This window comes from Tachysurus vachellii, chromosome 23 (assembly GCF_030014155.1).
Source record: "Tachysurus vachellii isolate PV-2020 chromosome 23, HZAU_Pvac_v1, whole genome shotgun sequence".
Lineage (NCBI taxonomy): Eukaryota > Metazoa > Chordata > Actinopteri > Siluriformes > Bagridae > Tachysurus > Tachysurus vachellii.
In genome coordinates this window covers 2,631,394-2,655,837 of record NC_083482.1, presented here as the reverse complement: position 1 = coordinate 2,655,837, position 24,444 = coordinate 2,631,394, and the positions used below count along the sequence as shown (strand labels likewise).

Sequence of the window (24,444 nt, the reverse complement as noted above, 5' to 3'; positions counted from 1 at the left end):
TGGTAAACAAAGCACATGCCGTGGAAGTAAGAACAGGAAGTGAAACGCAATGGGACGTGGATTTTAAAGCATGGTTCTATCTCCTGGTTATCAGCACAGCAGCTTGGTGGAGAAAACCCTGAGTGTGGAACTGAACTGAACTTGACATTTTCAGGCTTCTCAGCTTCACGTTTGGCTTTTGTTTCATTTTTTTTTCCATACTCCGAACAGGAAAGATGACCCGATTAACAGGAAATCTCACCCTTTCCACCGTGACCGTGACCGGGACACATTATGAAAATACAGATTGCTAACAAGGTCAAAGCGTTGGGACGGATTTATTTCTTTTTTTCGTTAAAGATGCGAGTCAGACGGCTGACCGGAGTCGAATCGTACTGTTGGAATTTTGGTGTTTGTACTGATGTCAAAACAAAACACCTCATCCTTTGGGTTTAGAAGCGACTAGCTAGCTAGAGGATGACTATATTTTCCTTATTGTCAGTTTGTATTAAAAAAAAGTTTAGTCACTAATCATATCACACTACTAGAGGAGGTTTCTGCAGTGTTTTCAGCATGTAGAAAAGAAGCAAAGGTTTCTGCATTTAGAACAAAGAAAAGAATTCTTTAAAATTCCAATTTTATTCGAATGTAAACAGTGTATTCAAATTTAAAATATGAATTAATTGTGTATATATAAATCAAATCAAGGAAATATTTAACAAAGGAAAAAGCACAAGTTAAATAATTAATATAACAAGTATTTAAAGAAATTTTTATTATGTAGGATAATAATAATAATAATAATAATAATAATAATAATAATAATAGTTTAGTAGTTACAAGTAAAATTTTTTTTTTTTTTTTTTTTTTTTTTTTTATTTATTTTAATTATTCACAAACCTAACAAACAAAAGGGAACAAGAAGGAATTATACCATCTTGTGAATTGTTTGTTACAGTCTATGATATGGCCATCACATTCACATAGAATTTAAATTAACATCATTTTCGTATTTGAGTACCAAAAAAAATGCACCTGTGACTTTGTAGAAACCTTTTGGCCATATTGTGTGTCACTTTGCATAAGAAAAAGGGGGGGCATGGCAGTAGGGGGGCAGCTCAGATGTGTCACAAGGAAAGAAACTAAATCTAAGGCAAGGATGATGTATCACATCCCAGTTTCTCAAAGGGTTTGAAACGATAGAATTAATTCAGGGCCAGAAATATTTTTACAGGTTGCACACTGCACCTTTAAGTGCCAGTCAAGGTGATGCTTTATTCCAGAGCTGTGTGTGTGTGTGTGTGTGTGTGTGTGTGTGTGTGTTCAGCACTTCTGATTCAGGATTCATTGCAGATAAAAGGATTTTTTTAGTGTAACTACAGCATCAACAAGTGCTGAGAGAAGCGTGACCACAAACCAGCGGCGCAACTTGTCTGTGACATCAGCACTTCCTTATGGGCTCTTAAATCAGTGTCAGTGTTGTGGTAGTTAATTCGCGACTTATTGTGGAGGCCTGTCATGTGGTATCTAGGCAAACAAAAATAATTATGTTCTGTCGAATGGAATTCATTTTATTGAATATTCCTACGTAGTTACATAGAGTAACTTTTATTAAACAATTCATTGAGCTTGTTTACTCAACATTTTTCCTGGACATTCAACAATTTCAAGCTTGAAATTGTCCTGTTCTGGGAGTCGGATATGATTCTGATTTCTTTTGGAAGTAAATACACAAAATAAGTTATGTTTAGTTTTGCTCCCAGCATGCAATTCGACATATTTGTCATGACTTTTTATGTTAGGCTAGTAACAAAATAGGGGCGGGGCTTAGTAAAGAGAAAAAAGCTGTTCAATAGAAGATTGTGATTGAGAAAACAATACAACTAGACATTGTGTGTGTGTGTGTGTGTGTGTGTGTGTCTGTGTGTGTCTGTGTGTGTCTGTGTGTGTGTGTCTGTGTGTGTGTGTCTGTGTGTGTGTGTGTGTGTCTGTGTGTGTGTGTCTGTGTGTAGGAGGGAGAGGGAGCGACGCACCGTTCCCACATTAGCTGATGTAATATCCAGGTTCATGTTCACTCTTTGTGTGTGTGTGTTTGTGCGTGAGAGATCAACTCGCCGGACAGTGTATGTATTGTTCATAATGAGGAAGTGCTGAGAAGTTCCAGGTTAAACATTACCTTTTATTTCATCACAATTCAGATGGATTAGACGCCACTTAACAAGTGGACCAAGAAGCGTTTAAAGGAACAGGTTACTCCAATATTCTTCTAAGTAATTGAAGTAACCGATCCGCCTCAAAACTCACATTTACATGTTATTACTATAGTAACAGCTTGTTCACAAGCGCTCGTAAAAACGACGTGTATCTAATCTAACAATAGATAAATATCTTGAAGATTAACAAAGCAGCGACACTGAAGATGTTTGTTTGAGTCAGAGAAATTTCCGGTTGTCTTGTAAGAAGTTATTTTTTCTGACTTGAATTCAATCACACAGTCCGTTCGGTTCTAGAGGGAAAACAGGCGTTTAGTAATAAGTGCTAACTTATTTAGTATAAAACTACTATAGTATAAAAGATTAAAAAGCACTGATGTTGAACCGTTTAGCTAACACAGTAAAGTGCACAGTGACTAATAGAGCAAACTAAAGAAAAAGAAAGGGACAGGAAGACAATAAAGGAGAAGAGAAAGACGAGGATGGGAAGAGCGCTGTTTATGGACAGCATTGTTGGTCATGAGCGAGAGAGAGAAATGAGCCAGTGTCCCACTTTTCTAGCTGAGTCACTGACACGCCTTGATCCTTCTGTCTATCTATCTATCTATCTATCTCTCTTTCCTGTTTGTAGATAAGTAACTTTTACATCAAGCTTTAATCTTTAAACCCAACTATTTTTATAAAAACACTGTTACTAGGCAACAGTAAAACAGTTGTAGCTACGATATAAATCTCAATAATAATGAGGCTAAATATTTAACCAAGCTGTAGCTTTTCACAGAAGCAATAGCAGCGCTTCAGGAACAGCAATGTTTACCTCAATCGCTAAGAGAATCCTCTGTACGGCTAAAATTAATCTGCTTGCTCTCGATGTTTGAACTTCTGATTTTGCTTTATAAGAATTTAACGCTACTACGTTGTTGTATTTTTAATTCAGTTTAGGATTCTAATGTCTCGTCAGTTTATACTCACCTGGCTAGTGTTATCGCTGGCTTAGCTACGTTACAGCCAGCTGTTGGCTTATTTGTTAGCTTGCTAATTTTGACTTTTTAAAATAAAGTATTTGTGTGTTGTTTGTTCTTTATTGTATTGTGCTGATCTACGTACAGCATGACACCATGTGCTACATCCCCTACACGGACGATGCTGTGGCACTAGGAAGAGATGAAGGAGCAAATATGAGAGTTTATATATTTTTTAGTTGGCGAATGAAATCATTTATTTCATTCAAATGAATTCATTTATTTCATTTAGTGACTGTTATGAAGTTCTGACACTGGAGACTCCTTACGTTACATCCGGCACTGTCATGGCTGCTATTCTAGAAATGAATAAACACCTTCTGACCAATCAGAGTCGAGAATCATCAAGGAGTCATCAACGCTTTGGAATAAAAGTAATGAGACTCGTCTGTCAGCACTTTAATAAAGTCTAGCTAGAGTGTGTATGCGTGTGTGTGTATGCGTGTGTGCGCGTGTGTGTGCAAGAGATTTACTTTGAATGTCTAATTTCTAACCTTCTGTTTGAAGGTTGCAATCAAACACATAGAAAGTAGTAAACACTGACCTTTAATACCCCTTGAACACAAACATTCTCACACACAAACACACATACACAGACACACACTCTAACACACATGCATACACGCACACACGTACACACACTCTCGCTCTCTCTCACACTTACACACACCACTAACACACACACACATATATACAGACACATACACACGCACACACACACCTAGTGACCTTTAATGTTACTCTCCTACACACTGGGCGTGTCCCCCGAGCAGTCTCGCCCTCTGATTGGTCAGCGCGAGGCCGCGCGCCCAAAGGAAATGGGTCGGGTTTTCAGGTCACGTGCAGCCTTTAGCTCTTCTCGCAGCGCGAAGGAGTTTCACTCACGCTAGTGCGCGCGCACCGGATAGTTTAGACGTAGACGCGCTCGTGCACTGTTACATACACAAGCACCGGCACCGAGCGCGCGTGCGGTTCTAGTTACTGAGCGCTCGGGGCGGCGCGCGTGAAGGGAACTCGCGAGGATGACCCGCAGGAGTAAACCCTAGAGAGGCGCATTGCATGCTGGGAAAGAAGGACACGCCTGCTTAGGGCAGTGTTTACATTTATATTTATATATAAAGCGCGACACTGAGCGGAAATAAACAGCACACAGGTGAGTCACTTACTGTTACCGTAACCGGAGCTCGCGCACCTTTACAACGTGTGTACTGCGCGAATAGCTCGTAGCTCGCGCACACAACTAAACCGGTCTGTACACGCACGTGTTCGCTTTGCGTTAGTGTGTGCGCGCGCGAGCGTGTTGTTCGGTTGCGGTGTTTTTCCCGCGTGCAGACAGATAGACTGTGAGTCCCGTATTGTTGTTTCCCGGTGTGGTTGGCAGGGCGGTGCGGCTGCGACTCAACATACGCTTCACTATCTATAGTTTTCCTTTTTAAAAGAGAGTGTTAAATGGGCGGCACGCGCGCACACACGCACGCATTTTGACCTAAAATAAAAAAAAAAATACTTCACTGTTTCACTGATTAAAAGTTCTCTCATGGCGGTTTGGGGATAACGAGTCGATGCATTATTGTGTGCATCAGGTTCCTCGTGTCTGTTTTGTCGTCGTCACACGCTGTGCACGTGACGCGTTTGTTTACTCGCGTGCGTGTTCCCGGTTTCACGTGACTTGAGTCTCACGTCGCCTCTTTTTCCATGAGTAAACCGTGACCTGCAATGAAATGCATATTTAAGTGGAAACGAGGACAGTAAATATGTAGCTGAAAGAGGTTCATCTGTAACATGTAACAGTCTGAAGCCCCATGCAGGGCAGAACACCCAGCCCCCTCCACCCCGCTGGGCAGAAGCCCCCCGCTGCTGGGCAGAGGTGTGAGGGGAAATTTAAAGATCTCCTCGAATCAGAGTTCCCGTAGCCTTATGCGTACCAATATGATAAAATCCTCCAATTGAGCACTTTCTAGAGTGTCTATGTCCCGCCCCCTTGTTTTACACCTGTAGTTTATTATTTTTAAGTAAATGCTTTTACAGTTTATTTATTTATTTATTTTGCATTTTGCTCTTGTCTTTTGCGTCACAGTTCAACTCGAGAGGGTGAAAACTGGAGCGATCGGCTGTCGTGTGAAGCTTTGAGACGATGAGAAACATCACAACTCTTTAATCTGGTACATAGGGACACTGTAGAGAGAAAAGACTAATCTCTGCCCTTTTTCCTCCACAAGCACAAAGCTGCTTGAGCTTCGAGCATCGAGCTCATGAAGTGTCTGGGTCCTGTAGATTTTCATTAGGAACTGTGTGGCAACAACCTGAAATAAAACCAATCAGGGGCTTCTGTTGTCCATTGCAGGGCTTCACCTAACCGAGACGGTCTTCTAGGAGATCATTCTCCATCTCCAACTATGTTTCAACGTTCAAATCCGTTTACTTTAGAGCTATTCACCGTCCTGACTCAAACTCCCGATGGAGGAATTCCTACTAAAATTCATCCGTCTTTCCTCCTCTGGCTGGAGATCTGTATGAAAATGCAGATTGTTGCAGTATTGTGATTAATGATCACGTGTCGTCTTGAATAAACCTATATAGCAATAGATATATAGCGGTTCTGCATCTTTTGAAGTTATATAATAACTTGTATGTAATAACCTCTTATGTGCTGCAGAGTCTTAGCACCTTGTGATGCTGTGTGTGAAGCTTTGAGACGATAAGAAACATCACAACTCTTTTTAATCTGGTTCATAGGGACACTGTAGAGAGAAAAGACTGTGTGTGTGTGTGTGTGTGTGTGGGCGGAGGTGTGTGATCATCACTTCAGGTTTAATGTTGTGTTATTTGTACAGTCTGTGGAGGTCTGTGTTCGGGGTCAGCGTCTCGTCTGATGTTTACTGCACGCTTAGATTTGGCTCGAAATAATAAAACGCTAAAGTGTGTTAGGTACAGAGAGAGAGAAACTGGAATGTGTGTGTGAGTGAGAGACAGAGTGAGAGAGAGAGACCGTGGATGAATGGATAAATCCTGTCCCTGGGTAGCCCCTATCATATAATGGTGTATTGTGTGTGTGTTTAGAGAGTCTTGTGACTGCACCATCGTCCTGAGGGTGTCCCGTCCCCCTCTCTCTGTTTGTGTGTGTGTTTACTGTTGTATCCCCTGCATTTGTTTCCCATTAGTCAGCACAGTAACAGTCTGTGTCATGCAACCTGTGTGTGTGTGTGTGTGAGAGAGAGAGAGAATAATGGACTGTATCCGGAGACTGTGCAGCTGTTGTAAATCCCAGAAGACTCTTTAATTCTCTCTCTCTCTCTCTCTCTCAGTGATGGTGTTCTGGAGTAAGTGTGTTGTGTTGCGTAACCCTTCAGTCTGACTCCATCTGTCGCAGATATACCAGTTTGTCTCGACTGCTGATGTGGGAATTTCTTCAGTCTTCATGGAGACAGTGGTTGGTTGAAGAAGACCCAATTAAACAGAATTCAAAAGTTTTTATTTAGATGAATATATTTAGATATTTAGGTCTGGGGGAGGGGTCTGTCTCTTTGTGTGTGTTTGTGGGTGTGGGTTGGTCTAAGTGTGTGTGTGGGGGTGGATCTGTCTGTCTCTGTGTGTTTGTGTGTGCTGGTTGGTCTAAATGTGTGTGTTTGTGTGTGTCTGTCTGTCTCTGTGTGTGTGGGTGGGTTGGTGTAAGTGTGTGTGTGTGGGTTGGTGTAAGTGTGCGTGTCATTGGCACTGGCTTTTGTTGTTGGAATCCATTTGTGCTGCGTCACCATGACAACGAGATAAACTCAGTCATCCTGCAGCTCTGCAGGTCGGTCAGTGAGCCGTGTGCAGGGATTTAAGACGGGGATTTGTTTAATCAGCTTTTTGCTCCTGCAGATGCTACAACATAAAGTTTAGCTGTTCTACTGTTTCTTCTCAGTCATTTTCAGCTCGTGACGTGTGTGTGTGTGCCATTTGTAAGCTTTACCAAACAATAGAATAGAGATAAAGAAAACGACGCTTGTCAGTGCTTTTATAGCAAGGATCGGCCGGCAAGTTCTTTATTTCACGCTCCATGTTTACTCAAGAAAAACAGCAACAGTATGTTGTAGTAGCGAATGAAGAGGAGGCGGGGCGTAGGATTTTATTGGTGTGGAAAAGGGGCGGAGTTTTCACTCTACAGCAAAGCCTAAACACTAAACATGGTCCAAAATAATTAAGATATAACTGATTACAGAAACATGTTATATTGGGTGTTGTTTTGGAGGAATGTGATGAAACTGACCGACTGCAACACGACATCGACACACAACCAGTACTCCGAATATTGTGTTTAATTCATTTCGGATTTCATAACAGACCTCGTAAAATAAAAGCAATCGTAAAAATAATAATAAATCAGATTTAAATTTGTCTCTATTTGCTAAAGCAATGCTTTATTTTTACACATGCAGAAAAGCAGGAGTGTGCTGATAATGGTGTGTGTGTGTGTGTGTGTGTGTGTGTGTGTGTGAGAGAGAGAGAGAGAGAGAGAGAGCTCACTGAAACATTTAGTGAGGCAAAGAAACATTGGGAAAGAAAAAATAAAGTTTCTCATTACCAACACTGTCCTGTCTGTCTCTGGATCTCTATTGGAATGCTCCTCTATAGTCAGGAAAATGTGTTTGTGTGTAGTTTGATGAGGTGTGTGTGCTTGTGTGTGTGTTTTGACTGCCAAATAAGTAGTCTTAAATGCCAAGTTGTCTTTCCAGCTTCTCGCTCTCCTTTATTAATGAGTAATAAACTAGAAAATTCCACTCAGTCTCACTGCCTCTCTCTCACTGTGTGTGTGTGTGTAGGTTTTTAACCGAGCGGGGAGATGAGTGGAGAGATGAGTGCGGAGGTCATGTCCCCTACCAGTACAGGGCAGAAGGAGAGATATTTTGACCGGGTGAATGAGAATGATCCGGAGTACCAGCGCGCTCGTAACATGCCCGCTGACCTACGCCAGGATTTCAACATGATGGAGCAGAAGAAGAGGGTCACACACATCCTGCAGAGTCCTGTGAGTTCTCCACACACACACACACACACATTTACAAATTTTATATATTTACAAACAGTTCCCTTTTAGGTTTAGTCTTTTTATTTTTATACAGTGTGCTTGATTTGAAGTCAGAGCAGAATACAGACACACTGAAATGTAGTGTAAGTTGTGTATATGTTCTGTATTTGTCCTGTTTTGGGTGCCAGGGAAACCATAGCAACTAGCTGAAATATGAACGCCCACGACAGTAGAGTGATCTTGAGTGATGCAAAGTGTAAAAATCTCTGCTGCTTTGAACGTGGTGTGATGGATTAGAGTGTGTGCGTGTGAGTGTGTGCGTGTGAGTGTGTGCGTGTGAGTGTGTGTGTGTGAGTGAGTGAGTGAGTGAGTGGTTATTCTTAGGCAGCCTGCTGTTACGTAATTGTGTGAATCTTTTTGTTTTGTGTGTGCCTGTATGTTTTTGGACTGTGGTTTGGTAGATTGCATATTGTCCAGAATTCAGACTGTAGGTTGTAGTTAAAGCCCAGATGAGGCACTGTGATTTCAGTAGGAGTCCTTTACAGTCAGGATGGAATAAAAATAAAATAAAAACCTTTTCTTACTTTTAATCCCGTGACATTTGCCGAAAGCAGTTTCCCCCACTCTTAACCCAGTGTTGCCCCCCCAGCCCAGTTTACCCTCACCCTATACCCTTTGTTGCCCCCCCAGCCCAGTTTACCCTCACACTATACCCAGTAAAACAACATGCTGGCAGATACTATAATAATAATAGTTGTGTGTTTAGCAATGAACCAGTGCAGTGACCAAAATAAATAGATGATAATGAGGCAGAAGTCTGGACCAACAGGATTAAATATAAACCGGTGTTGTGCGTTTATTAAAGCTGAAAGGGGGCGGCCTGGGAACGACACGAACACCTGCAAAAGTGAATTCTGACGCATTGTTGTGTTGTCTGTGTTTTTATGAGGTCATCGTATCGAACCAGCTGTCACTGATCCTGTGGGCTTGAGTGTGTGTGTTTCTAATATTAATCTCAATTGTGATATTTCCCATAATCGTATATCGCATAACACAAACGTACACGTCAAAAACACGGTCTTGCTTAAAAAAAATTCGCAGAGATTAGCTCATGCTCGCCAGGTAGCTGAAAATTATTTGTACTTGTGTGTTTACACTTGGTTTAAGAAGTTAGCATTGTTTTAGATGTTTTAGCTTTCTCAGAATGTTCATGTCAAAGCGTTGTCTTGAAACACGACCATTTGCACTTTTTCCTTTCCATATTTTATAAAAGTCTTAACTTTTGCATGAAGCTTTTCATAGAGAAACATACAAGCAGCTTTAGGCAGAAATAGTTAACAGGTAAATAGGGCAACATGGGGGAAAAACATCATTGTGAGATCATGTGTACTCCCCATTTTATTGTGTGTGTGTGTGTGTTAACTGTCTAGCTTAGCTGGTGCCGTTGCTCATTACCTAATCTAAGGTGATGTAAACAGCACAGCAGGGAACAAATCAAATCAAATTAGCCTGGAGTGTGTTTTTCTTGAACCCAGGCCGAGTGCGCTGGGAAATGGGAAGTGTATCCAACACACAGGTAAGAGCTGATAATTATTGTGACACACACTTAATCTCACAACCTAGAGTCATGTTGAGAAAGGAACTAATTTCCTCAGTCTACTTGTGTGTTAAGATCAGAACAACTGTTTTAAAGTCTCAACATATGCAAATTTAGCTGTTAAGGCAGGTTTATTTGGCAGATATACACACAAATCCTGACAACCATCTAATTAGCTAGCATTAGAGAGAGCGGCTGAAAAAAAAAAAAAAAAAGCTTAAACTCCTTTCAGCTTATGTTCATCTGCTAGCTAGCATTAGCACTAAGAATTAGGAAAATTTATACAAATACAGTCTTGGCTGTTCTCTCATATTAGTAAGATTAGCTCATGCTAACAAGCTTGCTAAGATATGTTAATAACAATTTGTTATTTTCAGCCCTAATTTGTGAATCTTCTCAGAGATCCTGTCAGCTAGTCAACCTTAGAAGTGATAATTATGAGCACATTATGGGAATAGATTTAAAACCCTCTCAGAAATCCTGTCAGGTTGTGTTAGTTTAGCTAGCTGGTATCATTAGAAAGGATTATGAACCTTTATGAATACAGCTTTAATAATCCTCTCAGAAATAAAGTCACATTAGCGCATGTTAGCTAGCTTTGTAGCTCGAGGTATAATGATACTGTACATCTTAAAATCCTGTCAGGTTTTTAGCTCATCTTAGCCAGCTAGCTATCCTAGGGATTTCCAGCTAGCGGTCTGTCAGGGATTGTAAGATTGAGTTAGCAAGATAATTTAAATTCAGAGCTCTTGTGTTTAACACTAGTATTTCTCACCCGGACAAACACTCAATTTAGTGGTTTCGTTTGCTATCAGGTGTTTCAGATTAGCAGCTAATTATCAGTCTGGGTTGAGTGTTTGAGAGACGAACTGCGCAAACACTGAAATATTTCAGGCTGCATTGATTAATCCCAGCGATTCACAAACCCTGAGAGGAAAAACCCACAAATGCTTCACTGTTGCTGAAGGCGCTACTCTAACGAGCAAAAAGGGATTAATGCGACTTCATCGGCGGTCGAGGACAGAAGTGCATTCTGGGATATGGCTCCCGGAGTGTAGTTGAAGCCGTGTGGGTCAAAACGCACACACACTATACCACAGTAATAATTCTACTGTACTTTAGACATGTAATAATTCAAACTGTGTACTATTCACTACAAAGTAGTCACTATTGTCACTGTGGACGTGTCCCAAATCAGGAACGCTGATTACTGGACAGGCCACGTAAACACCATCACTGGGAACTTGTTATAAATATATAATCTGGATACGTTCCAAATACTTTAGTTCATATAACATCTCTTAGTAACAGTGGGCATGTCCCAATCCACAGAAATAATGTGGGCTCTCTGTGGGGTTTTAATTTGTGATTTTTATACACAGTTATTTGGAAATTACTTCAACATAATGAACCTTAAATAAATGGGTTGTGGTTGTCAAAGAATTTGTTTGACATTTTCTCCTTTCTGGCTTTGATTATTGCAATGCTAATGTGATGGTTGTTGCGACATGTTCGAGTGAAATAGGAAAGTGTGTGTGTTGGGTGTCGGTGGTTACCTCATCAAAAATTTCAAAAGATTCCACAGGTGCCATGCTGTGTACAGAAACGTACGTACGTGTGTGTGTGTGTGAGTGTGAGAGACAGAGAAAGAGCATGTTTACAGTAGAGGCTGGTCAGGATAATGTGTGAGGCTGAAACACTGTTTGTCACAACACACTCCTGACACCTGTCATTACCGCCACAGACCATCTCATCGCCCAACACCGCGTCATGTTGGTGTTCCTGGCTGTGTTCCAAATCTGCTTTTAACGTTTAAGTGTATTATTAACTGTACAAGATGAGGCCTTGAACTTTTTCCTCAGTGCGTGGCTGTGGAGAAACGTAATCTTATTCTGATAACGTTACATTCTGCTGTGTTTTGCCACCATGGTTTGTTTTTGGTTTCTGAACGCTGTACTTTTACACATTTTGTATTTTTAGACCACAGTACACCACTACTCCAAAAATATAATCCAATCACCTGAGCCAACCAGCTCTCTGGAAGCCCCGCCCCCTTTCCCACATTAGTAAAGTTTTTTAGCTAGAGCTCTTATTTGCATTTATCTCTTATTGTTCCTGTGCAAAAGGTTTTTTGATGTAACGCAGTCACTTCTTATGGTAAACGTTTAACGATGGAAATCTTTTGACTTGGGCGCATTAGACAAACGATTTGTTATAGCACTGTATCAAAAACATACCTTTTTTTTTGTGTTCTTTGTTGTTTACTTTGTGTTTAGTATAAAGCTATCTGTGGTTTAGTTGCTGGCTAAATTAGCTAGCATCGACTAGTAGCAGTCAAAACCCTACTGTGATCTGATGAAATGGGGAAAGAAAATGTGAATCTCAAGTTCTGCCATTGTAATTGAGTTGTAGGTATCTAGGAATTAATGAGTGACTATTAAAGTTTGAATATTGGTAGGTAATTAAAATGTATCCCCTCTTTCCTATCTGTATGTGTGTATTTTAGGCTTTTAAGGATGAGCTGGAAGGCCTGATCCAGGAACAGATGAACAAGGGCAATAACCCTGCAGGCCTCCTCGCCCTGCGCCAGATCGCCGACTTCTTCATGACCAGCTCCATTGGAGGATGCCCCACTTCTCCCCTGAGTGAGTAGCGTAGTAAAACATCCCACTGCTCTAACGCAACACCCCGAGCACCGTTTCCATATTCTACCACAGCGCTGTTGAATCCTCTATCCTGATTGGTCATTTCTGTGACGGTAGCGCTTAGAGAGGTGTGGATGTCAGTCTTGCGTTCGAATACATTATCGTTTCTATAGTAACCGCTCATTTACAGGAACTTGTACGGTTGACATGCCGAATTAAACTGAGTACAATAATGAATGTGTTGTAATAGAAGGTGTTATTTACCAAAGTAAAAGATTCAGTTGTTGATAGAGATGTGGGCTTATAGGGAAGTAAATATCGCAAATAATTGAATTACAGCTAATAGAACTTTAAGTCTTCCGTACTAAATTTCTTACTTCTCAGAATGTGACTGCGGGGGAACTGGGCTCGATCCAGCGCTCCTCATGTGCTGGCTTTGTTTTTTATGTCTCTGGAATGCAGAACAAATTAACAGAGGATACAGTCTCTCTCTCTCTCTTTCTCTCTCTCTCCCTTTCACTTTCTCTATCTCTCTCTCTTACTGTTTCTCTCCCTCTTTTTTTCTGTTTGTCTAAGAGCGGCTGTTTTAATTTTGACATGCCTGAAATGAAAAGGTCAGCAGATTTTACATCAGTACTCCCCATTGTTATGAGCACAGAGGGTTTAATATTGATGTTATTGATCAGGCCTGCAGTGGGTTTTGTTCAAGGTCAAATCAGTGAGAAACGCCACGTTCAACCAGCTGAATGGTTTCTTCCTACTGACCGATATCGATCCGAAACATGGTGACGGTTGCATTGGATTTCGGCTAGCAGTGTTTTTAAACCAGACATTGAAGTGTAATGTGAAAGCAGGGACATTTTTTTTGTTAGGTTTTAATGTCGAATCACTAATAAATGGTTTCGAGGATTTTTTGGACTCATTTATGAATTTTGACAATAATATAAACTGACACACTGCATGGAAATGATTGCCATGCCCACTTCCTGAAGTTCATGACTTGCTGCAATCAGCAGGGTGTTGTGTAATTTAGAAGGGAAGTCGAAAAGGGTGTGTTTGCAGTAAAGTAACGTGCTGCTCAGAGTTCACCCACGAGTAGAGCAGTAACTAGTTGTCTTCCAGAGGTCAAGAAACTTTTCGTTGTACTTAAGGAGAAAAGCGTTACCTTAGCTATTATAGACGTAATCTAATCTGAATTTTTCCTCCTCAGGTCTGGGCATGGTGTCCCCCATAAACGATATTTACAGCGCCGACTCCGGCTCCATGGTGAAGGGCGAGAAACAGGCACGATGTAAACTGGCCAGCCTCTACCGGCTCGTCGATCTCTTCAGCTGGGCTCACTTCTCCAACGCCTACATCACTGTGAGAGTTCATTTAATACTAGAGATTCATAGCAATACTGTTTCTCAGAATTTAGCATTTATCTAATCAACTTGTCAGGTTAGCAAATCAGCTAGGTCAAGAAAGGAATTTCTTTCTCAAACATGTTGTTCATAAAAATCTATGACAGGAAAAACCTGAAATAACATTATTTCCATAAGTATCATAGCATCAAAAACTGTTTTACCTCGAAGTGCTTTGACCCAGAAATATTGTAGAGCTGTTAGTACAATAACAAGTGAAATAATTCAGATGCTTTATGCTCTTAAGAATACATGCAGTTGATAATGATTGGCAATTATAGGGTTTAAACACCTACAGAACCCATAACCGGAAATTTTGGTGCTTGGACCCCTAATAGAAATAAAAATGATATTTATAACTTTAGTGCTTGGACTTCTTGGGGGGGAAAAAAACAAGACGATTTAAGACTTGAGGTATCAGAAACTAACATTATTTAACATAATTCTTCCTTTTTGACATTTAAAGTCCCGCCTAGTTGGTGTATTGTATGTATATTGGGCTTAAAAAAAAATCGACCGCCATTAATATGCTTTTATTCTCTGAATCAGATGTTAAAGCATCGAAATAGTGACCAACTGTTTGTGGCTGATTTCAGACTGACACTGATGCTAGATATCCTGTGGGTTAATATTTATTGTAGTCCTGATTATCAGCATATTCCTTTCCATCGCATGACAGTGATGCTTTCGGAAAAACTGGACCAGAAGCTGAAGGGATGTATTTATACTTTACTCGAGAGGAAAGACCGACTATATTTAGTATTCAAACAACAACCCAGCTGCTGTGTGATGGAAGAAATGAGACGAGTTTTTGTATGTTTGTGTGTGTGTTTTTTAGGTTCGTGTCAGTAAGGAGCAGGACCACATTCTCATCATCCCCAGAGGGCTATCCTTCGTCGAGGCTTCAGCTTCTAACCTGGTACACACACACACACACACACGTGCTGGTTTTTCAGTGCTTGTGAGGACCTTCTAGAGACGTAACTCTAAGCCTGGACTTAAACCTAAATCCAACCTTAACTTCCGTAAGCAGAAGGAAATCATTTTGGTTGTTGGTGTTTTTCCAAATAAAACACAGTATTGTGAGGACCAGGTGCTTGGAAGGACACATGATGCTTGCCTATCTTTGTAAGGACCAAATGGAAGAAAGGTCCTCACAATGATAGGGTGGTGTCAAATGTCCCGACAGCCACCTGGACTAAATATGTGTACACAAGCATGCACAGATGAAGCTGTGGGGGACTCGGGGACACCAGTTCGAGCGTGAAGATTATTAGTAGCTATTAGAAGTTAGCAATAGCTTTACTTGGAACACCAGGGATTTTTAGCTACGTACATCATTAACTGTAGAATGCATCACAGTCACGCTTTTTTTCTTTGATGCTTGAGAGACATACTGTCACTTATTCTGATTATTGTGTCCTTACGAATAGACAAACCTAGGTTTCTGTGTTCAGATTACATAAACGTTCCGTGAATATATACCGAGGCATTTGACCCCTGTCTGTCACTTGCGAGTTGCTTGTCCGAGAACATTCCCGCGTCGTAGCAGCTGTTGTTGTTTTGGTGAATTCCTGCTCGTCAGCTGATAACACAGGAACGCAGTGTTTGAGCCCCAGGCACTTCTCCTTGACCCAGCATTCCTTGTGTGCCTTCATTCATAGCATTTACTAATTCGGTAGTCATAATATCAGCAGTGTGCAAGTCCAGCGTTTGTGCAGATTTAATTTTGAGTCAAAACCCGAACCATAGTCACGATTTGTTTTTGGTTGCTGGTTATATTTTCGAAGCTGTTCCTCTGAACTGTACAGGTTTTAGTTTGATGGTGGTTTGATGATGATGAACCACCTCATCGAACTGAACAGAACAGAACAGAACAGAACAGAGATGTTTCTTTCTTCCAGCTGGTTACATAACTGCGTGTGAGGGGGTGTGTAGATTGATATCCAGAAGAGCATATTTTTGATGCTGTAGAGATGTTAAAGTGGCACATTATGTAAGGAATAAATGAAGTTATGGGATGTTACAGGAAAATAATCAGTGACCAGGTGGTGTGATGAAACGGAGTTGATCATTGTTATAAAAAAAAGTTGATTATTTAGTTTTCTCATGTTTAATTTAATGTTAGTATTATTAATAATAATAAGTGTGCCCCTTTCCTGAGTTGCACAGTTCGCACACCTCCTATACATGAGGTATGTCTTTTTTTTTTTTAATTCCTGGGGAAAAAAATTATTCAGTTCTTCTGGATCTTCCAGAAGTAGTATTGGTGTTAGTGATGTAAATAAATCACAGCTGATGTTTGTTATTTTTCATCACTCAATCTGCAGGTGAAGGTGAATATCCTGGGTGATGTTGTGGATCAGGGCTCCACTAACCTGCGCGTCGACATGGCTGGCTTTAGCCCGCACGCCGCCATCTACTCCATGAGACCCGACGCACGCTGCCTCATTCACTTACACACCCCGGCCGTAGCAGCCGTGAGTATCGGCGCCGATCCTGTGGTGTCAACGTGTGGAATTCTGGGAGTCCTCTGAATTCTGACTTCCTGTCTGTCTTCATGCAGGTGTCCTCAATGAAGTGTGGCCTGCTGCCCATCTCTCAGGAGGCGCTGATCCTCGGAGACATCGCCTACTACAACTACAACGGGAGTCTGGATGATAAGGAGGAGAGGGCGGAGCTACAGAAAGCACTCGGACCCTCAACCAAGGTGCTCATATACACACTTTATTATTAAATACCAGCCTGCCGTAGGAGCCGTTTGTTACCTGCAAGGCAAAGATGTCCTACTGATGCACTACTGGTCCAGTTTTCAGGGTATGTTCAGTTACTAATCCTGCTGTTCTCCAGGTGCTCATTCTGAGGAATCATGGTGTCGTGGCTTTAGGAGAAACCATTGAAGAGGCTTTCCACTACATTTACAATGCCCAGTTTGCCTGTGAGATCCAGGTTGGTCTGTCTGTCTGTCTGTCTGAGCATTTGTGTAACTTTTTCAGCACCAAGACTTTATGCTCAGTCAAAAAAAACAAAACATCTGGTGTGGGTGTGCATGTTGTATGTGTTCAGTGCTGAAGAATGCACCAGCATGTCCTTTGTTTATGAATTACAGGGAGATTTAGGGGATTTCTGCTTCATCGAGACATCTCCCTACTCTGGACTAAACAAACCGTATAACACTAAGCTGTGTGTGTAGAAACAGCCTTTATTTCTGATTTTATGTATGTAATGGCTCTGTAAAAATCTTCCTTCATTGCTGAGTGTTGTGTAAATGATTAATTTATTATTATTTTTATCTTGTGTGTGTGTGTGTGTGTGTGTGTGTGTAGGTGAATGCATTCTCATGTGCAGGAGGAATGGAGAACCTCATCGTGTTGGACGTAGAGAAATTTAAGAGCAGGACGCAGGGTGTGGCCCAGGCCGGCGTGAACATGGGCTCTCAGCACAAGTGGAAAATCGGAGAACTCGAATTTGAGTCACTCATGAGGATGCTCGACAATCTGGTGTGTGCGTGTGCGTGTGTGTGTGTGTGTGTGTGTGTGTGTACGAGTGTGTGCAAAACTCTGTTTTTGTCCACTTGTGTGTACCTGGTTTGTAATCGTTATGTTTACGTCATGCTAGGGTTATAGAACAGGTTACGCTTACCGCCACCCGGTGGTGCGAGACAAACCCCGATACAAGAGCGAGGTGGAGATCCCTGCCACGGTGACGGCGTTCGTGTTGGATGAACCGCCTGATGCTTCCTGCCTCCATCACCGTCTTCTTCATCAGCGACAGCAGAGGGAGAAAACTCGCTGGCTGAACTCGCCCAACTGCTACACCAAGATAAACGTTGCAGATGGAGGCAGCACTGAGGAGAACGGCCGTGTCAAGACCATGGTGTGTGTGTGTGTGTGTGTGTGAGAGAGAGAGAGATTTTCAGATGACGTGGGTGTATGTGTAGCAGTGTGGCCTAAATGTGACATTATTCCAGCTCATCTGTGTTTCTGTGTATGACACATCATTTGGATTTTGCTCCCATCTAGTGGCAGCTTTGAGTATTGCAGTGTTTTAAACAACCAGGCAGTCTGCACCTGACTCCTGTAAAACCCAGAAGCATGTTTGTTACACAAGATCTGTCTTTGGCATCACCGTGTTTTTCTACTCATAATTATTGCATGAAATTTTAGTGCTTTTTTTTTTTTTTTTTTTTGTGCAAAAAATCTGCACACCCTGAGCCACAACAGCACACTAAACAAAACATTAATTAAGGGTTTCATTTATTCACCTTTATTTTATAGAGCAAAACTTGTCAAAAAGTGCAGCTCTGATAGCTGTGTAAACGTTTTAACATATATAAATATTCAGATGAATAAATTTTACTCCCAGTTTACTGACTGTAGAACTCCCCTAAACAGATTATGTATTCTCTTTTACTCTGTGATATTTTGGATTGCAGGAAACACTGATTTATATTTTATACCAAATCAGAATTAAAGCACGTGTACAGTTTTTTTTTTTCTTCAAAAAAAAAAAAAAGCCAATGCAAACTTGCATTGAACTATATGTAGCTTACCGTATTAGTCACATTTTCTTAAAATACAGAGCATTTAAAATAAAATCCTGATAAATACAATTGTATATTTTTGCAGTGATTGATTGTGCTGGGGTTATTATTTATATATATATATATATATATATATATATATATATATATATATCATTTTTTTATTTTTTTATTCAGTGGATGAGGTCTGAAGAAGGCAGCAGCAGCAGTGGGACTCCGATCCGCATCGAAGACCCGAACCAATTCGTCCCTCTGAACACCAACCCGAGCGATGTTCTTCAGAAAAGGACTAAAGTGTGTTTTTTTTTTTTTTTTTTTTTTCTCTCTCTCTCTCTCTCTCTCTCTCTCGATTTGCGCTCTCATTGCTGTTACTTTCATTTCATGTTAACTATTCTTCCCTTCGTCCTGCTTTAGATCCGAGAGCAGAATCGTTTTGATATGAAGACCGCTGGCCCGCAGTCTCAGCGCCTGGCTGGCATTGTCGTGGAGAGACCCCCGGTGAGTCCTTCTCTCCTTTCCTCTCTGTGCATGTCCACGCTTTCTCTGCTGTGGTCTTGTAAACAAATATTCTTAAGAGTGTGGAAAAACATTACTTGATAAGGGAAACAGGACAAGGGTGTGTTAAGTTGTTGCAGGGTTTGGAACTTAGTGGTTTGTAGTCTGCAGTTCTCTTGATGACCACTGGGTGTCGTTTAACTGTCAGATGTGATCGAGACCATGAGATCTGTGGTTCTATTAATACAAGAGATATTTATTTGTCAGTGAATACCATAATAACTTTTTTTGTGGTCATGGTAACTGTTCCAGTTCACCTCTGGAATGTTGTCCATGCTACATAAATTTTATTTCTTTGAACTACATATGTATTTAGATGTTAAGACAGAACTATTGTTAGCCTGCAGTTCTCCCGATGACCACTGGGTGTCGCCAAAATCTAGCCATCAGTGTGCGTCCGTATATGTAACCTTGCTTAACGCAGATTGTGTTTGCTTTTTGCTTGAAAGGATCAGCTTTCTGCAAAGGTAAAGTGGCTTCTGAGTTTGTCAGCTAGTATTGGATGCCATCATTTCCGCTTATTTGTTTTTTTTGTTTGTTTTGTTTTTATTGTACATGGCATCCGATCTGCTGCACATGTCCTTGTTGATCAATGACATGTTTATTGTTTGACGTTTTGCACACTGAAAGCTAAGTTTCAGTGATTCCAGGAAACGTGTGCATGCGATATTCAGCGTATTATAATTTAATCCTCATCACCGTCAGCATTGTCTGGGTTTGTCGCCACTCGTGCAGCAGGTTTTTGTGGACGTGGGCATGCTGGGCTGCTCATCGTGGTTTTTCTGGGTGTTGTCACTGTCTGTGTGTGTAAGAGGGAGAGAGCGAGAGATGAAACAATTCTGTTCATGCGTAGGTGTTGTCTGACTCGTGCTTTTGTGTCTCTTTCACACATACACAGCCATACACAGGTGGAGATGAGGAGGAGGCTGAGCCGTTGCCACCAAACCCCTTCAGCGAGCTCAGTGAGAGAGACCTATGTGATTACAAAGAACAAGTGGAGCGCCAACAGCTGGGGCTCGACGGTAACACACACACACACACAACACACACACACTTAGAGGCTCAACTGAACACACAATTAAAACAATTTCCATCGATACTGGATGTAACGTAAACCCTGTTTTTTACCATCATCGTTACTCTCGGCTGAGTGAAACTATGGAGGTAGCCGTAGGACCTACCACAGATGATGCAATATTTCCACAAGCTTGAAAACTGTGCATTTTTTACATGACTGATAAAGCGGACACGTCTCCTAAAACAAAGACTAGTTGGCTTGATAATGTAAAAACATAGACACTTAGCAAGCTAGCTAGCTGGCGTGGTCTTACATTTTTACTTGCTACTGTGTTAACACTCCGATTCAGCTACAGGAAGCTTGTTAGCGTAAAAACAATTTTTTAATAGTATTTACAGTCTGAACTAGACGGACAGTTAGCTGGCGGCGGAAAAGGCTGAGTTGCTGATTATTTCTTTAAAAAACATTGGATATAGTTCTAGCTACAGCGTATCTGTGCCTGTAGTGTAGTGACTCACTGTGTAGCCAGACTCACCGGTTTGAGACACAGCCTCTATTTTGTATTAGCGGGACATTCCTGTGAACTAGACGTTGTAAAAATAAAAAGCTATAATTTACGTAATTATAACGTGTCTTATTTATTTCCTGTTATTTTAACTTCAGGGGAGCAGAGACGTAGCCACAGTTAAGCTAGCTAGTTGAAACGATGGAGAAATCTTTAGATGGGAAGCAGCACTTAGCTAAAGTGTTTATGAACTAGCGTTTAGCAGCATCGAGTGTGGATTGGGATGTTTGCCAAAAGTAGTTTACACAGGTTTATCTGTTCAGCAACTGCTAATCATTAAGCTAGCTAGCTAAATAATTAGCTAGAACCGTACGTTATAATGGTTATAGCTTTTATACAGTATGTGGTTTATGATTTGTCTGTTTCGATTAAGTCATCTTGTCAGGTCACTTTTGTTTAGTTTCAAAATCATATATTGTTTGGGAAGCACACCAACTGTCACACGCACGCACACACACACACACACACACAAACAGAAACAGTCAGCTGTCAATGCAAATCACATGAGCTATAGACATTCGATCAATACACACTTTCTCAAATCCAGTCTTATGTCACTGAAGTGTGTGTGATGGGACCACAGGGAGCGCAACAGCCAGCACAGGGATAACAACAACAACACACACACACACACACACAATTAATCACATGATTCTAATTACAATATAATTTGAGTACAATTGAATTTTCTAGAACTTATAAACATTAATTCCACCGCTGCTCTCTGCACTGAAACATTATTTGAAGGTAAGCGAATAAAAAAAAAAATAATAATAATTATTCCATTTCAGCTCAAAAGTTTGTACACCCTTATAACTAAATCATCAGAGTCTGAAACGTTTAGACTGATTTAAGATGTCAAAATTTAATTGATATAAATCAACAATTTTCATCGGTTCTGTTTCCTAACACACTTCTTTTAAAACACCTTTGGTCTATAAAACTAATCTAATCCTGTGCTGCATGAAGGACTGTTTTTGTGTGCATCCTAAATGTGACTGGAATAACAAACTCCTCGCTAATAAACGATGCAGAAACGACTGTAAGGTTTGATCCAGGAGCTTGAGGGTTTAAAGACTTGTATTAGTGATCTGTTTCTCAGTAAATCCTAATGAACTTTGCACCTGAGGAGACAAAGTACAAGATAGAAGGTACAGATGTAAAAACAGATCCCTGAATCAGCAGATCCCTGAATCCGGTTTGCTGTCTGAGGAAGAAATCCAAGCCCTGATACCCTGAACACTCGGTACCAGGGCTGTGTAGTCTCTACAACACACAACCTCCGGTCACAAGTTGTTAAAATTTGTGTAGCATGAGTGTGTACAGCGTGCTCTGTCCATGTTAGAGCAATTAGCCATGCATGCTAACATTAATTCTGCCAAAATATACAGACTAAACTTGCATCTTTTTCCACAGTGAACACACGCACGCTAATCTCCAGGAGCTGAATGTTTGATTTCTCAGAAACTGCATGTGTCTCTAACCTGTCTCACTTGTTAACTGTGTGTGTGTGTGTGTGTGTGTGTGTGTGTGCGCGTGTGCTCACTAATCCCTCCTCCACTCACGGCTGCAGAGGAGGAGCTGGACCAGCTAACGTCTGACGACGCTTCCACACTCTCACCATCTGCCTCTCAAACTCAGTCCCCACAGCACACACCTGCTAAAGAAGGTAGAGCCAAAGCTCCACAGTTCGAGTGTGTCACGTGTGGGGGGGGAAAAAACACGTTTACTAATTATAAAAGATGCAAAATTTGGAATGTACAGATAAATAGTTAACAAGCAGCGAAATGAAATGATAAAAATGTAAAATGTTGGTCTGAAATTATGTTTAAAAAATACTTTCCGTCGTCACACTGAAGCTACAATGCTAATATTTCTGGCAGGTAGAGAAACATTCGGATTCTCTATTTTGTTATTTAAACGTCATGAAAATAACATCGTTACAAACATTAAAGCAAGTTTCTGTTTAATAAACTTGCATGTTTAATTCGTCTAGCCAAAGAAAAATAAATAAATAAAAGCAAACCTACAGACTGCTAACTAGCTAAAACAAACTAGCTGAAGTGGGCTAAGGCTAGCGTTCTTCTAGCTAGCAAACACGTGTTCTGGAGTTGTGAAATACTGCTTACTTTTGTGAATAAAAGCCTACATGCTAGCGATAATGACACTTAGCACTTAATGTTACTTTGCTAGCTAAAATATTCCTACACACTTGTGAATATAATTAAAAAAATATGGAAAAATATTTAAATGTAATTTAAAATATATAAATATATATATTTAAAAAAATTTAAATGGATTAGTAATGTTTTGTTTGAAAAAATGCATGTTTTGGAGGGAATTATCCTGTTTTTTCCCCAAATCACCTTATTTTCCAAAAGAATTCTATCCAGCCGAGTTATTTTAATTTAATTTAAATACATTTCTCACGTTTAAAAATAAGCTAGCTATATTCGTTCTTATCGTATTTGAAAAGAAATGAGTAAGAATAAACTTTTTTTTCTTTAAGAATTTATTAAAAATGGTCTTACTAATGTCGTTTTAAAGAAGAATAAAATCTAGCAGGTTTATGTTTTATAAATGCAGACAAATATTTGTTTTTCCACACATTATTTAACAAGAATGGTTGCTAAGTAACTTATTTGCTAAAATATATGAATTCTTTTCTCCAAAAGATTTATTTTATTTTTTATCAATTTCTTAAGAAATAAAATTACTCAAAATCATCATATTTTTTTTTTTATCAAAGAAGAAGAATAGAAATAATTTTCTAGCTAGTTTTTTGGAGGTTCTTGATTTCCTGGTCTGCTAAAGGAAGTGAATGAAATTGTTGATTTGATGTTTTTTTTTTTTTTTTTTTTGATAAAAAAAGTGATAAATTTCAGGCTGAATAACTATAAAATCTTATGATTTTTAAAAAAAAAAAAAAAAAAAATTTTATTGAAAATAATTTTTGTTGTTGTTTTTTTGATTCTTTCATTTCCCGTCCCTCAGAGAACCACACGAACGCTCTGCTGAACGGCAAAGGCACGCACGACGATGAAGAGGAGGACCTGATGAAGCGGGTGGAGAGCATGGAGATCACCAGCGAGAAGATCGAGGAGGTTTTCTCACCCGAGAGCTCACCCTCCAAATCACCCGGCAAGAAGAAGAAGAAATTCAGAACGCCGTCATTCCTCAAGAAGAACAAGAAGAAAGAGAAAGCGGAGGCCTGAATGACGAGAGAGGGAGCGGGAGAGGGGCGGAGACACAACCTGTCTGTCTGTCTGTCCGTCCGTCTGTCTGTCTGTCCGTCTGTTTACTCATCGCTTTTACTTTTGTTTTAAAGATTTTTTTTTTTTTGTTTTCTTTTTAAACAAACTTTGGCACATCTTTTGGGAGGGGAAACCCGGCGATACTTACACGGAAGCGCGTTGTGTTTTCAGAAGAAAAAAACTGAGAATTACGAGTCCTGGCAAACTGGTTCCTCAAACACACACACACACACACACACACACACACACACACATGGCTGAATTCAAGTGCATTAACTGCATTTATTATTATTATATGTATTAGCATATGAGTTGTTTTTTTCTTTTTTAAGCCCATTGACTAGCTGTCAGTTTGGAGTGGCTGATGTTTCTTTTTTTTTTCCCTCCCAGGTGACAAGGACACTTTTATTTTTTTTTTTTTTTTTTTTTTTTTTTTTTTTTTTTTTTTCTTTTTTTTTTTTCTCCTCTTCCCGGAAGCCAAGCAGTAAAGTCTTGAGTTTCTCTTTAATAAACTTGTTTTTTTTTTTGTTTTTTTTACACACACACTTTCTCACACACACACACACACACAATCACGTTTTAGTGAAGTTTCTCATCGTAGCCTCGTTCACTTTTAGCCATTTTAACTCGTCTGTAGTTTTA

The 24,444-nt window shown here is 40.3% G+C and overlaps 1 protein-coding gene across 4 annotated transcripts in view; it reads left to right on the top strand.

Annotated features, from left to right (window-relative positions):
• The window catches only part of add3a (adducin 3 (gamma) a), a 63,535-nt gene extending 39,339 nt beyond the window's left edge, over positions 1–24,196 (top strand). The window contains exons 1-15 of one of the 4 annotated variants that reach the window (XM_060859550.1): positions 4,133–4,367; positions 8,017–8,222; positions 12,326–12,464; positions 13,675–13,826; positions 14,706–14,786; positions 16,198–16,347; positions 16,434–16,577; positions 16,718–16,816; positions 17,194–17,367; positions 17,486–17,743; positions 18,588–18,704; positions 18,825–18,908; positions 19,864–19,987; positions 22,122–22,217; positions 23,543–24,195. In XM_060859550.1, the coding sequence (XP_060715533.1) occupies positions 8,037–8,222; positions 12,326–12,464; positions 13,675–13,826; positions 14,706–14,786; positions 16,198–16,347; positions 16,434–16,577; positions 16,718–16,816; positions 17,194–17,367; positions 17,486–17,743; positions 18,588–18,704; positions 18,825–18,908; positions 19,864–19,987; positions 22,122–22,217; positions 23,543–23,763 (2,025 nt within the window). In that variant the 5' untranslated portion in view covers positions 4,133–4,367; positions 8,017–8,036 and the 3' untranslated portion in view covers positions 23,764–24,195. Of the gene's footprint in view, positions 1–4,132; positions 4,368–6,928; positions 7,137–8,016; positions 8,223–12,325; positions 12,465–13,674; positions 13,827–14,705; positions 14,787–16,197; positions 16,348–16,433; positions 16,578–16,717; positions 16,817–17,193; positions 17,368–17,485; positions 17,744–18,587; positions 18,705–18,824; positions 18,909–19,863; positions 19,988–22,121; positions 22,218–23,542 lie in introns of those variants that run through there. The other 3 variants (XM_060859551.1, XM_060859549.1, XM_060859552.1) reach the window with 3 other exon arrangements.
• Positions 24,197–24,444: the final 248 nt, after the last annotated feature.